General features: G+C 45.8%; 1 protein-coding gene across 2 annotated transcripts in view; it reads left to right on the top strand.

The window, feature by feature from the left end:
* Positions 1–15,564, top strand: part of FSD1L (fibronectin type III and SPRY domain containing 1 like) — a 377,078-nt gene that overhangs the window by 134,936 nt on the left and 226,578 nt on the right. For both annotated transcript variants that reach the window (XM_078676672.1, XM_078676671.1), the window contains exon 4: positions 13,522–13,623. In XM_078676672.1, coding sequence (XP_078532798.1) covers positions 13,522–13,623 — 102 coding nt within the window. The remainder of the gene's footprint in view (positions 1–13,521; positions 13,624–15,564) is intronic.

The raw sequence follows: 15,564 nt of genomic DNA, 5'->3' as shown, positions 1-15,564 counted from the left end.
GTTGGTTGGATTGGGGGCACCCAGGTTCCCCTCTCGCAGCGGGCCGTCCCCTGCCTTGGGTTGTCCCCATGTGCTCAATATCTCTCTCTCCTTCCCTCTGTGTGTGCCAATCTGCTCCCCGTGCCTGTGTGACACCTCTCAGCCTCTCTTGTGTGCATTCTTTTGTGCCTCCAGCTGTGTGACCTCAGTGCCTCCCTATGCACTCCTCCTGGACTCTCCTGTATCCTCCTGTGTGCACCTATACACCCCCGTCTAAGTCCCTCTGTCTGCCCCAATCTGCCCCATCCCTCGTGTTGTACCACTCAGCCTTGCTTGTGTGCGTTCCTCTCTCCCTCCGCCGTGTGACTTCTGTGCCTCCCTATGCCCTCCTGTGTCCTCCTTTACACCACCTGTCTCCGTCCCTCTGTGTGCAACAATCTGCCCCCTCCTTCGTGTTCACCCTCTCAGCCTCTCTCGTGTGCAGTTGTCTCTGCCTCCCGCTGCCATTCACAAACAATATTTATATACCAATTGCAAATTAAAAAAAAAAAAATGCAAAGCATTGTCATTTACAATGCCAATAACTCAAACTTTAATGCTGCGAGACCTATTGCATTGCAAATGCTTGTTTTTTTAAGGGAGGGTGCTTGAAATTTTAGCCTTCACCTTTTTAAGCTTGCGTTCGGAACTGCAAACAAAGGTTTTTCCAAGCATGTGCTATTAAATCTGTTCACCCCAGGAAATTCCTACCCTACCCTGTTAGTTAGACAAGCCAGGAAAAAAATTAAAAGCAGCAGGCTTATTTAAGGACCTCTGAAAACCTGGGGAATCAACATAGCTAGGAGAGCTTTCTTTTTTCTTTTTATTGATGATATAACAAAGTATTCGGCGGCAAATACACCAAGATAGCCCAGGATATCAACATGGTATACAACGTACTGATTCATATTTCCACCATTAGCCAGGGTTCCCCTGCCCAGTCCCGTCAACATGATCATCAAAGTTATCAAGTCTCAGGCCTGCAGCTCTACTCTGCCCCATTGAGGGGGTCAATACACAGACTTCCCCAATAGATATTCATTCCATTTACCACAGACCTTTTCCCACTTTCTGGGGCGACTTCTACTTTCATAGACCACTTTCTCGACCACAATGCACCAATCCATATTTTAGAACTGGATTGGTGCCCTTCGGGGCTGTATTTTGTAAAATAGCGCATTGTCTGGCTATACCCGGCACACTGTCTGCTTGGTGCGCTCAGTGCTGAAGGCCAGACTGCATACAAAATGCTCTTTTCCCCGTTGCAGCCGCAAACTTTGATAGTTTGAATCTGCCTATTTGTGTTTCTTTCAGTGAGCATCAGCAAGGAAGAGGCAAGGATTCCCCCGCGACAGGTGCTGTGTAGGACTGTACCCGCCTGCTAGGGGGATGCCTGAGGGGAGTTCATGGGCCTGCTTACACTCCCCACCCAAAGCCCGCCACTCTGACTGCATGACACTTCATGAGTTTCCCCTGAGCTTGCGTCTGTAATATGGCGCCCTCATACAAATGAAGGAATGCCCTGTGGGATCATGTTGCGCAAACAATACGCCTGCACTATATTGAATACAGAATCTGCTTCACAAGTGTCTGTACGCCCTTCAGTGATGACAGCATGTGGTAGTATTAGTAAACTACTGAATAAGTGTGTCCGTGTGCATGGGAGGTGACCCTTAATAAGACAAGAATCAGTTTGTACATATTTACTATTTCATCTTTTTTTCAGGAATAGCCAACATTTAATAAACGTTACCCTTCTCTAAATGTTGCCATTCTAGGTTCCAACCCCCCACTCCCCTTCCCCCAAATGTAAGCTTGGCTTTGTCCTCTCCTATTTTTACTTTCTTCTGTGGTAAATGGATTGGGGGGGCGTCCTGAGTTAGCAGTCTTTAGGACATTGTCTGCTCACCGAATCCCCGCCCCCTCTCCTGCGCACTGGAGCGTATTGTGAAGGGTCTGCAGCTTATCCAGACAAGCTATTCACGAGCACGGCCAGGGGTTCGGTTCCCAGTTTCATTTCTGCTGGGGTTTGTCCACTTTTATCAGCCTCATCCCAAAGTGCCTCATGTGCATATTCGAAAGGGTTGTTAGACTTTTCATGCATCAATAATCAGCGAAACGCATGGCGTGTTTAGTCGTTCGACTCCCTGACAGAGATATTAATTTCCTAAATCTTAATCAATCTGCGCGCAGATTTTAGACTTGCTTTTTTGAAGGATGGTTGCATTTAAAATGTCCTGCCAATCAAACTTAGCAGTTTGAACACAAGTTCAGATTGTGCAGCAGCGCATGTTGTTTCATTGCTTCTTTTCACTGCTAGGCAATGGGGGATCCGCCTTGATTTTTTGGGGACTCCTGTCCTGCCAGGGCACTGTGCCCAAGCTTTATTCTATCTTTGAAAATGCTTTCTTTAGGTGAGCTGCGAGTTTCTCGTATATGACGAGCAGTGTCTGGTGAACCGAGTCTCTTCTGTCTGATGCCACAGCTTTGAATGAAGCCCATTACCAAGGAGTCCCCCCTGGACTCTATCGTGATCCAAAATGAAGCTGCACCCCTTCTAGCTGACCTCTGGTTTCTGGCCGGGAGCTTCCCTCTTCTCTTCAAGTAATCATAGCGTAGAAGGGGAGGGCATAGCTAGGGTTTGTGTAGCAGGTGCAGCGGCACCGCACCAGCTGACCCAGTCATAGATACTGTAGTAGACACACTTACCATACTGGAAATACTCGACATAATGGCGGTTTATCTTGAAAATCTTGGTGACATGCTGGCATCCCCTGATATGTCAATTTTCTTGCTATCTTTGTTATTAAAGTGACTTATCTTTGATGTAACCTTGGCATCCATAGCAGCCGGATAGCCATCACTACCATAATTATGAACCATTCGTAGTAATCCAAATGCTAGACTTTTGTGCCCATTTTTAAAAAAAAATTGCGGCTAAGAATGGGCTCGTGGTAGTAAAAATCCCTGCCATTTGATGGGCATTCTTGGTATCTGATAATACATGAGCATGACAGTAATTTGACAATCTGATGGTTGGAGCACCGAAAAGATATTCATTGAATATCAAAATTAAGGTATTTGAGACAACAATTAGTGTTTGTTCCCTTAAAAAAAAGACGCACGTCTCTTTGGACAGTTTCACGATTTGCATGCATTCATAATGGACATTTTGTATTCATGGTGAAATGGCTAGCTGAACATTTGGACAATATTATAGTATTTCTTATATACATTTAAAGCTGATATTTCAGCAATAATTAAGGCTGGTTTCGAGGGACATAATACTGGTTTTGATTCCCAAAAACCGGCTATGCCTTTGGTGAAGCATCTCACCATCTGTACCGATTATGTTTTTAATACGTGTCACTACTGTTTCCCGAGGCCGGAGTAATTAAATCGAGTGCACTTTTCTGCTGTCCTATGTTGCAAGCTTTATATAATTAAGCCAGCATACTTCTGTATGAGCAATAATATTTGTCTAGCTTTGCTGACCTATTATTCCGAAAATTGTATAACTTTTGGTTCGTCCACCCTGCCACTTCAAAGAAGATTCTCAGCCATAAGATGACTGAAAACCTACTTAGAAGTTCTAACACGTGACAGAAAGTCTACTTGAAAGGGGCAAAAGAAAAATTGATGTTAAAAAGTATGATTTGCACATGAAAAATAAGAGCTAGTGTGAGATTGTTACACCTATTGGGCTGAAAAATGCAATATTTTATTTCCATTTTTTGCTAAGGTTTCTTGCAGGTGTGGTGAGCCACAAAACCTGTGGCCCTTTGGAACTTCTGTATTGCTAGCCAATTTATTTGTCCTATAAACTATTGCCTACAGATTGTTTTTCTCCAACCGAAGGTGATTTTGCTTGCTGTGGCTAATTGGAGGTAGATATTTGCATTCAGTCTCTTTCCCAGATTAGAAGTCTTCACTTATATAGACCACAGTTTCACTGCCTCAAAGTGCTTGTAAGATCTGACTGTGAGGATACGGTTACCTTAATCAAATACCAGTCACTTCTTATTAATCTTCCCATTTATATTTTAGCCTCCTGGCAATATTTGTGTGCTCATCGTGGGAGCCCTTAATTTCAAGCAGTTGTAGAAATTCCTGTATTTTACTGTACGCTAATTATGGAGGTCATGGTCTAGGTCACATATTTTGTTCCTAGTAAGGTTCATGTTCAACATTTCCTTGCACTAATCCTGTTACAGGTAGACCGGTTCCATATGTTCTGATATTTTAACATATTCTCTGGAATTTTATGGTAAAAGATCTGTTGGTAGGTATTTCTTGATGTTTGTAAAGGTGGCATTTCTAGCCAGGTCAAAAATCAAATATTTGCTCGATATATTTTTATTGGCATTTTATACAAATCGTCAAACAGGATACTCATAAAACAGAAAGAAAAAAACAACATAGGAGGAGGACTTAATATCAGACGAGTCCACGTTATGCAATGCAAGAGTATCAACAATAGCCCACTGGCATCCTCAGCGATCCTCCTTACTCTTGGTATAATAATGCTTATACAGGAATCGCATTGCATTAATCAGAGTAGTTTGAGGGGCTATTTACATCGCGATGTAAAGGTTCAATCACCTGTGCTTGCTCCACTATTACAGTAAGTTTACATCGATTATATGGGTAGCTGTCCAAAATTAGTCCATCTTACAGATATAATATTTAGGTTCGTGTTAGCATCACACTACTGATAGAATTCAAGCCATGGTAAAGAGGAAACGAAATTCTAAGAAAGAGGAGTGAAAAGAAAACTCAAATAATAAAAAACATAAAGTAACTTGTGCAGAGGAGTAGTTTGTACGCGTTACGTCAGTAAAATCCCAGGAGATTGACGTCAGGCATGACCAGCAAGCAGGTCCGGGGCGGAGTGTTTAAAGGGGAAGCCCCCAACACCATGGACTTCCCATCTGCTTTCTGCCAACCAGCACAGGGTAGGCTGAGGCCTCCATACAGACCACTCAAGTGTCAGACCCTCACAGCTTCAAAGGATCTCGAGGAGACACCGCGTGCTATGGCATCAGGTTATGAACTATGTTGATCAGGCCTATCCTCCCTGCAGGCGCCTACAGGATTCTCCCACTCGGTCACAGCCTCTCTCCATTACCCATCTATACGGGGCCTTCTCATTCCCGAATCTCCTCTCAGCTCAGTATCCTGCCCTCAGCCCCGGACCATGCAATCACATCCTTATTCCAAGCTACGAGCTGTGGCCCCCCTTGCCGATTTTTATGTAAGGGTATATACCCAGGCAGACTAATAGTACAAGAAAAATGGCTATTTAGAAAAACATATTATATAAATATTAATAATGAAATTAGTGCAATGGACTGAAATGATATCAACAAAGGTAATTTTAATTCCAATAAAAACATATAGCTTTGTATACACAATATGCACGATAAAAACTACTGATTCCTTGTGTGACCTCTCTTTTAACACATCTTATGAAATCATAGCAATTTGATAAAAAGATATTTTTTATTCCTTATTTTTAAGTCTCTGGTTATGGAGAATTGGGCTGTGTATGTCAACGCGTTTCGACAAGGTCTTTTGTCTTCATCAGGACAAATGAATATTCAGCCACTTTTTCTAGACAAAATAAAACAATATTTTTAGATGACATCGAATTAACAGTGCCGATTTCCACTCCTTCCCCATTCTGCGCTTAGCAAGACCAACCAACCAGTTCTCAACTATGCGCTTAGGAGGTTGGGGAAAGAGGCCCAGCAGACATATCTGAATCTTGGAAGCCAGCACCCTCCCCAATACTTCCTTTATTTTGACCAACACTGTTTCCCCGAAAGGATGCTGTCCTTGGCATTCCCAGTCATGTGACTAAAATCAGCATCTGGATAAGCACACCTTGGACAGTGTCGCACTTCCCCACCCAAATGCCACATTAAGCCGGTGTGGGGTCATGTAAGTCATGTGTGTATAATTAAATTGAATGTATTTTAAACGGATGTTCCGGGAGACCTTCTTGTGATATTTCACCACCTTACGCCTTTCCAAGTTGGTGAGAGCCTACCCCCAGTCTAACACACTTTGCCTGCAGCCCACCCAGAGGAGTGAGAGAAGCATCCACTAAAACGACATATAATCATTTCACCAAGTGGCTCACAGTGCCAAGCGTGAACAAGGCTTGAAGGACCGTAGGGTGCGTATCAGGCTCCTCCCTCCCGTTACCCAATAGCTGTGCAAACATGCGCGTCAGCGCCTCATATTGAAGGAACTGGCCCGGGTGAAGTCTGCAGCTCTCAACCAGCTCTGCGAACGGTATCGGTGTTTTGTCTAAATAACAATCTCCAACATTGTCCAGTCCAGCTTCAGACCACCGCACCACTTGGTCGCTCGTAAATATAAGTTGTGAGTCGCCGTGCAGCAACCCCACTAGGGGCAGCCTGGGGGTATACCTGGCAGGCTGTGGCCTACCCCCCCCGCCCACACCATCTCCACTTCTGGAAAGCCGTATGTTGCAGCATGGAGCAAGAAGGTGTAGGCGTGGTCTGTAGCAGTAGTTTCGCTGACTTTGGGTCCGACAGACATGTACCTCCCTCATTTACTCCCTCCACCCACTGTGCTAACCGCTGCAGCTGGGCAGCCAACATATAGTGCTAGAAATTTTTGACCCCCAAGCCACCCTCCAACATTGGGGGGTGCAAAATTGATAGGGACACCCTCGGACGCCCGTCCCCCCACACCAGCTCTCGCAAAAGGGCGTTCAAGGGGCGGAACCAACCGCTCCACATCAAGACCAGTGGATTTACAAAGGAGTACAACAGCCGGGGCAGCATAACCATTTTGGACAGGGTAATCCGGCCCATAATGGGTAAGTGTAATGTGCACCAGAAATGTAGGCAGGATTGAAGTGAAGGCAGTGCCCCTCCCAGGTTCCCATCTCTTAAGTCATCTTAATCATGATAAATGTGGATGCCTGAATATTTAGAGGTGCTCTGAGCCCAAAGAATGTCATTAGACAGCGTCACTGGTCTCCGTGTTGGTCCCGCTTTCGGGAACAGGTACTTCTTGGATTTGTTAACTCTAAGGTCTTGGAGCCGAGCAAAGTTGTCCAGGATAAGGAAAGCTGCAGCAGCACCCTCAACTGCCTCCGACAAATATAGCAGCAGATCAGCTGCGTACAGAGAAATGTGCTGTCGCTGCACGCCAAGGGATAGTCCCAACACTGCCCCCAGGCGAAACCTTTCTGCTAGAGGTTCAATGGCCTGGCCGAATAGTAGCTGGGACAGAGGACACCCCTGCCGTGTCCCCCAGGAGATATTATACTGCCGAGAGATAGTTCTACCCGTCTGAACTCTCGCTGTATGTGAGGCATAAAGAAGCCACACCCAGTCTTCTCCCAGGCCCTTTCGCAACATCACCCAAACGGGTACTCCGAGCCCACCGTGTCAAAAGCCTTCTCCAAGTCTACCGATACGACTGCTACCCGTTGGTGGGCTGGGGCATCCACATGATACAGTACATAGTAGAGTCTACAGAGGTTTTAAGAGGTGTTGCGGGCTGGGATAAATACATCTTGGTCCGGGTGGATCAGGTCCTTCATATGCGGGAGTAGCCTACCTGCCAGCACATTGCTCAGGATCTTAAATTCTACAAGCATGGATAGGGGCCTGTAGTGCCTCAGTCCAGCCGCTGGTTTCTTGGACTTTGGGAGAGGGATCACAAGCGCCATTTGAGTGAAATTCGGCTATCCCCCCTCCTACGCCTCTGCAAATAAGGCAACTAGGTGTGGGGCTAACGTGTCAGCGAAACGCTGGTAGAAGTCAGCCGGAAGGCCATCAAGCCCCAGCGTCTTACCATGTGCAAACTCCATGATGGCGCCCTTGACTTCCTGCAAGGTTATCGGGTCTCCCAATTCCTCACGGGCTTCATCTTCTAGTGTCCGGAGCGGTAATAGTGTCCGGAGCGGTAGGGGACCCAAGAAGAATCATATATCCTGCAAGGGAGCCACAGCCGGAGCCTCGTATAGTTGTTCGTAGTACATCAGGAATGAGTCCTTGATTACGTCCGGGTCATGGTACACGTCTCCAGAGTCTAAGCCCAGTTGCATAATGGGTGCCCCCCCCAATTCAGGCTTAATCAGCCTCACCATTAGGCGGCCGGTTCTCTCTGCACTCTGTCCAAGTACACTTTGTAATGGAAACACCTTAACCTGCCCAACGCGTCATTATAGCGTTCCCGTGCTTAATGTAGAGCCACCCGGGCCGCCTCATCCCCCATCCCCCTGTAAGTTGTCAAGTCTGCGAATGTTACCCTCTAGTTCCAGCAGCTCCAGACGCAGTTCCCTGTGTGCCCCACTTGCCTGACCCATACAATGGCTCCCAAACACCACTTTAAATGCCTCCCATTCCATCTGAGGGGATGAGGCTGAGTTAGTGTTGATGGGGAAGTATGTTTCAATTAGTGTAAGCAACATGGACTGGAAGGGGCATCGTCCAGTAACGGTTGATTTAATTTCCAAGTGGGGATCGAAGCGTGCTTTCCCGCTAGTTGAAACAATATTAGTAATGGGCTATGGACTGACAGGGTATGCCCCAGATATTCACGGTGGGAAACAGAACTATTAAAGGCCGGGAAACAGAGGTAGACGTCAAGCCTAGAAGGCACCTGGTGCACCGGTGAAAAAAATAGGAATATACACTGTCCCATGCATGCTGCAGTCTCCATGTATCCCCGAGGCCCCAGTGGGACATCCAATTGCGGAAACCCATTGTCGTATGGTGGGGCTGAGTTCCTGGCAAAGGGGGGTGGGAGCAATCCACCGCGACATCTGCTACACAATTGAAGTCACCCCCTATAATAAGATAGTGCACATGTGGAGAGCCAATGGAGCAGAAAAAGACTCCAGGAAACCGACCTGCTCTGGTTAGGTGCGTATATATTGCCTAGCGTCACCGCCTGTCCCACCTGTTTCCCCGTAAGTAGGACATACCGTCCCTCTGAGTCAAGCCAGGAATGTTCAAGGGTGAAGGGCACCCCGGGCTTCACCCAAATTATTACTCCACTAGCAAAGGCTGAAAAGGTGGTTGCAAAGATCTGCCCCCTCCATCTCTTCTTCAGTCTCTCAGCTTCCGCCCTGTTAATGTGGGTCTCCGGGAGGAAAGCAATATGTACGTCTCTATGCAGCAGATAAGAACACATTTTGTGGCGTTTGGCCTTTGTACCCATCCCATGGATGTTCCATGTAAGGAACCTTACAACATTAAGTGTGCCTGCCATGGTCACTGATCTGCGCCCCACTCCCACTGGGGGTGACCCCGCCCACTCCCATGTATGCCCTTCCTCCTCTGTAAACATCAATACAATAAGATCCAACAGAAGAACCCCCAATCTGAATAACTCCCAAACCCCAGGGCAGCCTGACAACGGTCAGTCGCCCAAACGACACGTGAAACATAGTCCTTGATGAGACCTTAACCCAGGAAGGCCCTCAGTGGGGGGTAAACCACCAAAGACATTTCTGGCGAACAAACCGTCCAAAGCGCGCCGGCCCCTCTAACTAAAGGTCAGCTCGAGACCATGGTCCACCAATGCTAGCCCAGCCTCAACCTCGGAGGCAGGATCACCTGTAAGCTCAGGCAGTCTCAAATGATTTCGCCAGCCGTGTTCGGTGTTACCACTGGTTAGTTTCACACTGTCACTGTGAGATGTCGGAGTCGTTGTCCCCAGTGTCCCTTGAAGTGCGAGCTCCCCCCTCTGGGAATGCACTCTTGTCTTGCACGAGTGTCGCTACCACCTGGAGGGCTTCAGCTCTCTCTTTCTCAGTTTGCGAGGCAGTCGGTTTTTTAGAGGCTCCTCTGTGAGAACATCTTCCGGCTTGCTTCCCAAGCTCCGACTTTCTCCTCATCTCAGATCTGGGGTCCGCAAACCGGGAGACCCCAGCCCTTTAGGACTCCAGCCACTCCCAAACCTTCAGGAGACTCCTCAAGACCTGGCTCTTCGAACAATAGCAGCATTCCCACCCACCCGTAGCGCCTTGAGACCCTCATGGGTATGTAGTGCGCTTTATAAATGTTATGATTGATTGATTTCGGACTGCCACAAAAATGAGTTTCACCCTCCAGAATGATCCGTAATCAGGCTGGATACATTAAAGAATATTGGAGGCCCTTTTCCCTCAGTGCTTTCTTGACCTCCCAAACGAGGTCTGCTTTCTCTGCACCTCCAGTGTGTAGTCTGGGAAGAGGGAAATTTTGATGTTATTAACAGTGTGGGGGCCCTCTGTAAGTGCTTTCTGTAGGAGTGTGTCCTTGTCCCAGAAGTGAAGCAACCAGGCCACCACTGGCCGCGGAGGATGCCCCGGCGCTAGAGGCCTAGCAGGAACTCTGTGGGCCTTTTCAAGAGTGTAGAAGGTCGACAGGTCCTCTGGTGCCACCACCGTGCTAAGCCATTGTTTCAAGTAGGACACCATTTTGCCGCCCTCAACACCTTCTGGCAATCCCAGGTCTTGGACGTTGTTCTGCCGATTGCGCCCCTCCGCGTCCTTCGCCTGTTGCTCCAAAACACTCACCCTGTCCGTGATGGCCCCCATCAGCTGCTCCAGCCCTTTTGGGCCTCCAGGACAGTGTGCTCGTTCCGGAGATCTATCATCTGGGTCCTGTAGGTCCCCACTTTGCCGACCCCAAGGTTTTCCCACTGCTTTAGATCGGCCACCTGGCCGAGGAGTCATGCTGTGGGAGGAAGGGCCACTCTGCCTCCAGCTCCAAGGTCCACTGGATACCATGTGGGTAGGGGTTTGCACCTCTCCCACAGCTCAACCGTGGCTCATCACATTCTCAATGTCCACTAGGCCTCTATATCCGCCCCATAGGCCTTGCCTTCTCCAAACAGTCCCAAAGGAAACCGGTATGAAGTGCTCCGCTCACCTCACTGCCCCATACCTAGGTTATCTTCCTGGTGGACAGCTGCCCTCCATCCTTGGGTCGGGTCCAAGCTACTGCTGTCCGCCCCCGCAGGATCAAGACAACAACCCAAAGAAGCCCTCCAGTGGCTCTCAGGCCCGATTGGGGGGGGGGGGGGGTGTCACCGTTCACAGCGGTCCTTCGCTACTGGTCTCTGGCCCCGGTACTGGGCCCCGCTGCAACAGTAGGGCTGATGGCGCAGCCCACGCTTTAATCTTCGAGCACCAACGACCTGTCCTGCCCCGCCCCACACTCAGCCTCCGATTGCCACTGCTCAGCGTGTTTGTCTCCGTGCCGTCGCTGCCTCCGTGCTGTTGCTGCCTCCGTGCTCTGATCTTCCTTTACAGTGCTCTGCAAATCATTATAGACCACCGCCCACGAGCTCCGGACCGTGGCCCAAGCTGCGGCAATGCCCAAACTCTGCTCCGCTTCGCCTGGGTGAGTCCGCTCCAGGCCGCCATCTTGGCCTCATTGAGAGCCAGCAGCAGCCGAGCGTCCGGGCTCCTCACAGCCGCTCGGGAGGTGACGTGGTCACCGAGACCAGCTTCTCGGCTCTGACTGGGCAGATTTGGGACGTGCCCCGGTCTCCAGCTGTGCAGGTACACACTAATAAATGTCAGGCCAGCGCAGAGCTCCGAGCTCACGCGTCCGCCATTCTCGGCTCCCCGACCACGCCCCCTATTTGCTCTACTTCTTACCAGTCGAAAATACATTCTTTCTTGTCTAAGGGAACCCTGTCTGAAACCTGGCACACGTTGTTTGTGGTATTCAAGGTTTTCAGTAATTCACTTAACTCCTTGGAGGGTTCACGATGAGTATATTTTTCCATCTGTAAAGTGTTGAATTTGGAAACATGAGACATTTCTAGCAGTGCTCCGAAATTGGCTACCAATTTTCACATAGAATATTGTATGGAAATTACCCGATGCATATCCGATGGTAGATCATATATTCCGGCCATTTCAGTGGATGGATTTGGAGTCTTTTTTTCACTGTATTACAAGTCTCTCGTTTTACTATTGGATATTTAACTTTTTCTATATTATGTGTCTCTGAAATTGAAATCGGTACATCCTGATGAAGGTGTGTTTTCTTAGTTTGTGTTGATGGATTCTTTCCTTGGCATTTAGTGTTGTTATTTAATAACTATCTTTGCTAAATCTTTGACTGTTTTTTGTATTCCTCTTTTTTTTAATGGTTAAAGCTCAGAATCAAAAATCACCGATTGAACTCTGTAAACACATTACTTCCCCTATGAATATATGATTTGGAAATACATTCAAATATACTAGGATCTAGAGATCCTATTCACATTATTGGTCAATTTATTTTTGAGGGAAAATATCAATTCAGTCATTTAAAAACTTGAGTATTGGAGTAATTTTCAGAAGAACTGCACAGCCCTTTCCCATTGTTACAGTCCATTGTTTGAATGTTCCACTAACAATTTTATGCAAAGTGTTGTTGCTTACTAGGCATGCACAGACCAAAACTGTTTATTGGTTGAGCTATGGCTGAGCCAGTGGTGGAAGAAGACCTATTTCTTTATGGTTTCGTTTTAAGGAATGCATAACCATTCCTTAGATGGTTCATTCCTTTAAGCTTGTCCAGAGAAACGTAAGATTTGGACATGTTCGGCAGGTCTTCTGAAGCTCCCCAGCACACCATACCACAACAAATCCATAGAGCTGATAAAGGTTTACCACCATAACTGCATATCCTCCTTACTTGACTAACACACTTTTTAGGACTGTGCAGGTCAAACTAATTTAAGTATAACAACACAGCATTGCATCATAACCGCATCATTGGCTAATGATGCACTCTAAAGAAAAGGCTGCTCAGGCATGAGGATGGTCAGCTGTTCATCCCAGTGTTACGAAATAATAGTAAAGATCTTCGAACACCCGTCCATGCTTTGTACTCTACAAAAATACCTGACAAGCTTGGATACATTTTAGTTTTCAAAAATCATTTTGATCCATTATTAAACAATACATTGGGCAAATCAATCTTCCCTAACGAATCACAACCACCACAATCAAACGAAATTGGTAGATGAAATCCCAGAACCATATGGAAGGGTATTCCGACCCCACCCGGGTAACACAAGCATGCGAGGAAAATGCTGATGACATTAATATACCCGAACAGCGTTTACTTTTAGTGATGGTATTCCTATCTGTGTATTGTGTTGAGCTTTACTAAATATGAGAAGCAAAGAAAATATAAGCATATAGCTTGTGTAATTTATAATCAAAAACATTAAACTAACTTTTGTCTTTAGAGTTCTATTTTTCAGTAAGAAATCATAAATGTTCTATTTTATGTGCAATGGGCCAACCACAAACAACCACTAAACCACTGTAGCTAAAAATGACATTGTGCAAAAATAATAAATGATCGGTTATTTGAAATTTAAATGGGGAGGCATACAGCCATCAGGTGTAGATCTGTAAGAGGATATAAAGTCTTCATTGATTAAAAAATATCTTATTAGTTCATTTTTTCTAATGGGAAAGCTGCCCTATAAATTAAGCAATTTTTCTCTTTCTCCTAGAATCAGCTGAGCCAATGCACAAATGCCCTTGAGAGCTCTGAAGAACTGCTAGAATTTGCTTCTCGGTCTCTTGACATTAAAGAACCCGAAGAGTTCTCGAAGGTAGAACAATTCGTTTTATGAGGAGGATGAATACTTAGTAGAGTGTCACCCATTCCTGTGTGTTTTTCACTTCTTCACAAGATTGTGTTTTTCACTTCTTTACAAGATTGTGTTTGATGTTATTTGTAAAAACTGAGATGTTGTGATGTGACATTCTGATGGTTCCTGTTGCATTAGAGAGGTGGAAGCACAATGACCCTTAAATCAAATGATTATATAGGATTGTACTTTTCCAAAGTCTACAAAGCCATGTAAAATAATAATACATTAAAATGGTCGTAAACTCGAAGCCCTACAATTTGAAAGAAACGCCAGTGATGCAACCTTAGAAGTGTGAGATTTGTAGGTTTCTGCTGCACGAGAGACTGAAAGTATGTTACCTTGGGCGAAATTGTATTTTTTTCTTTCTTTTTAGTTACACTCCACTTGATTTGCTATGAAAGACAACTCAAAATTCAGAGAACATCATTGCAGAGTTTAGCGAAGAATAGGGGTTCCTGTGATCGGAAATGAGCAGAATATTTCCCATTTGACCATTTCCAAAGATACGTCGCCTGCTTGCGGTTCAGGTCTGGAATGATGGTCCTAAGCCCTACTTCATATTGATGTCACAATCCTAACTTCTTGCATTTCAAGCACTACTCTTCTGCAGTGTTACCTAAGCCTGTAAGACACAACTCCCTCGCCATTCACCCTACATGGTCTAGCATGCTGCCCTTTTAGGCAAGCTCTTCACCGCCGCACAAAGGGTAGCAAGATCTTTATACATTTTGCAATACATTACAGTGCACTGTCCAGTGAATACATCCTCCATTACCGTAGCCCCTCACAGTAGGAGTTTCAGCTTCAAGTAGATTATTTCTTCAGCCATTTTCCATGCTTCTTTGGTCTTGATTTTTCTGAAACATCCAGACTCCCAGACTCCCACAAGTGCAAATGGATTCAAATGAGATCCAAAACCTTGTTGACTGAAAAGTGTTTTCAATATTGAGCCCGCTGGCGTTCTTCAGACACTTCTCATTTACGGTATGAAGTGCTGTAGGAAAAGATACAGGTTTTACCCAGAGATGCACTGCCGGTACCTGCATCTCCCATTTCTTATATAGCAAGCATCACTTTTTTCGTGCATTAAAAACTGAGATATCCTTGTAAATTTAAATAGATGTTTACCATTAAAGGTCATTACCATCAAATAGAAATACACTTCTTGTGAAGGCATGGGAACGCATCTTCTAACCGTTTTTTGTTATTGGCCATCCTGGTTAATGCATAACTTCTACTTGTACTTAATTTTTAACTTCCGATCGGTTCTTCAGACTGTGCAAAAGAAACCTTTTCAGTCATCTGTCTGCCTTGAAACCTAACTTTCTTATAAATTCCTGAGGGTGTAGCCCTCTCCCTACCCTCCCCTGCAGTAATGGCTGTCCTTACATCTTTAACAGTTGTGTAAACCCCTTCAAACAGACCTTTTAAATAAATGGTTCGAGGAGGAATGTAAGTGGCAGAACTTCAGAAGCTGATCGTGTAACTAATTTGTAGGATAGCATAGCCTATAAACAGAGGGGTTTTATTTGAATGTACTATGGGGTTAAGCAAGGGCGGAGTGAAGTCCATGGACCTAAAGATGATCCTTCAGTAGACCAGTGTTTGAGATGCAGTGGAATAATAGTTTTACATCCTAACCAATGTTACTGACCCTACAGGCTATAAATGCCTTTATTTAAATCAAGGCTTTTGCATAATTAGCCCCGTGATACTAACCAAGTAAGGCTTCACGAAAGGATGTGATCAACCAGTGTGAACCATAAATTTTAGGGGTGCCTTGGCCTATTTTTGTTTCCAGTTCGACTGTGAACAGATGTATTTCTTTTTTTCACGTGTGCAGTTTGAGACCCACACCATATCGTAGATTGTAAATAAACCCCTGAATAGGAGTCTATA

The sequence above is a fragment of the Lissotriton helveticus genome, chromosome 2_1 (assembly GCF_964261635.1).
Source record: "Lissotriton helveticus chromosome 2_1, aLisHel1.1, whole genome shotgun sequence".
NCBI classification, from domain to species: domain Eukaryota; kingdom Metazoa; phylum Chordata; class Amphibia; order Caudata; family Salamandridae; genus Lissotriton; species Lissotriton helveticus.
Note: the sequence above shows the minus strand (reverse complement) of the source record. Positions and strands in the feature narration are given on the sequence as shown.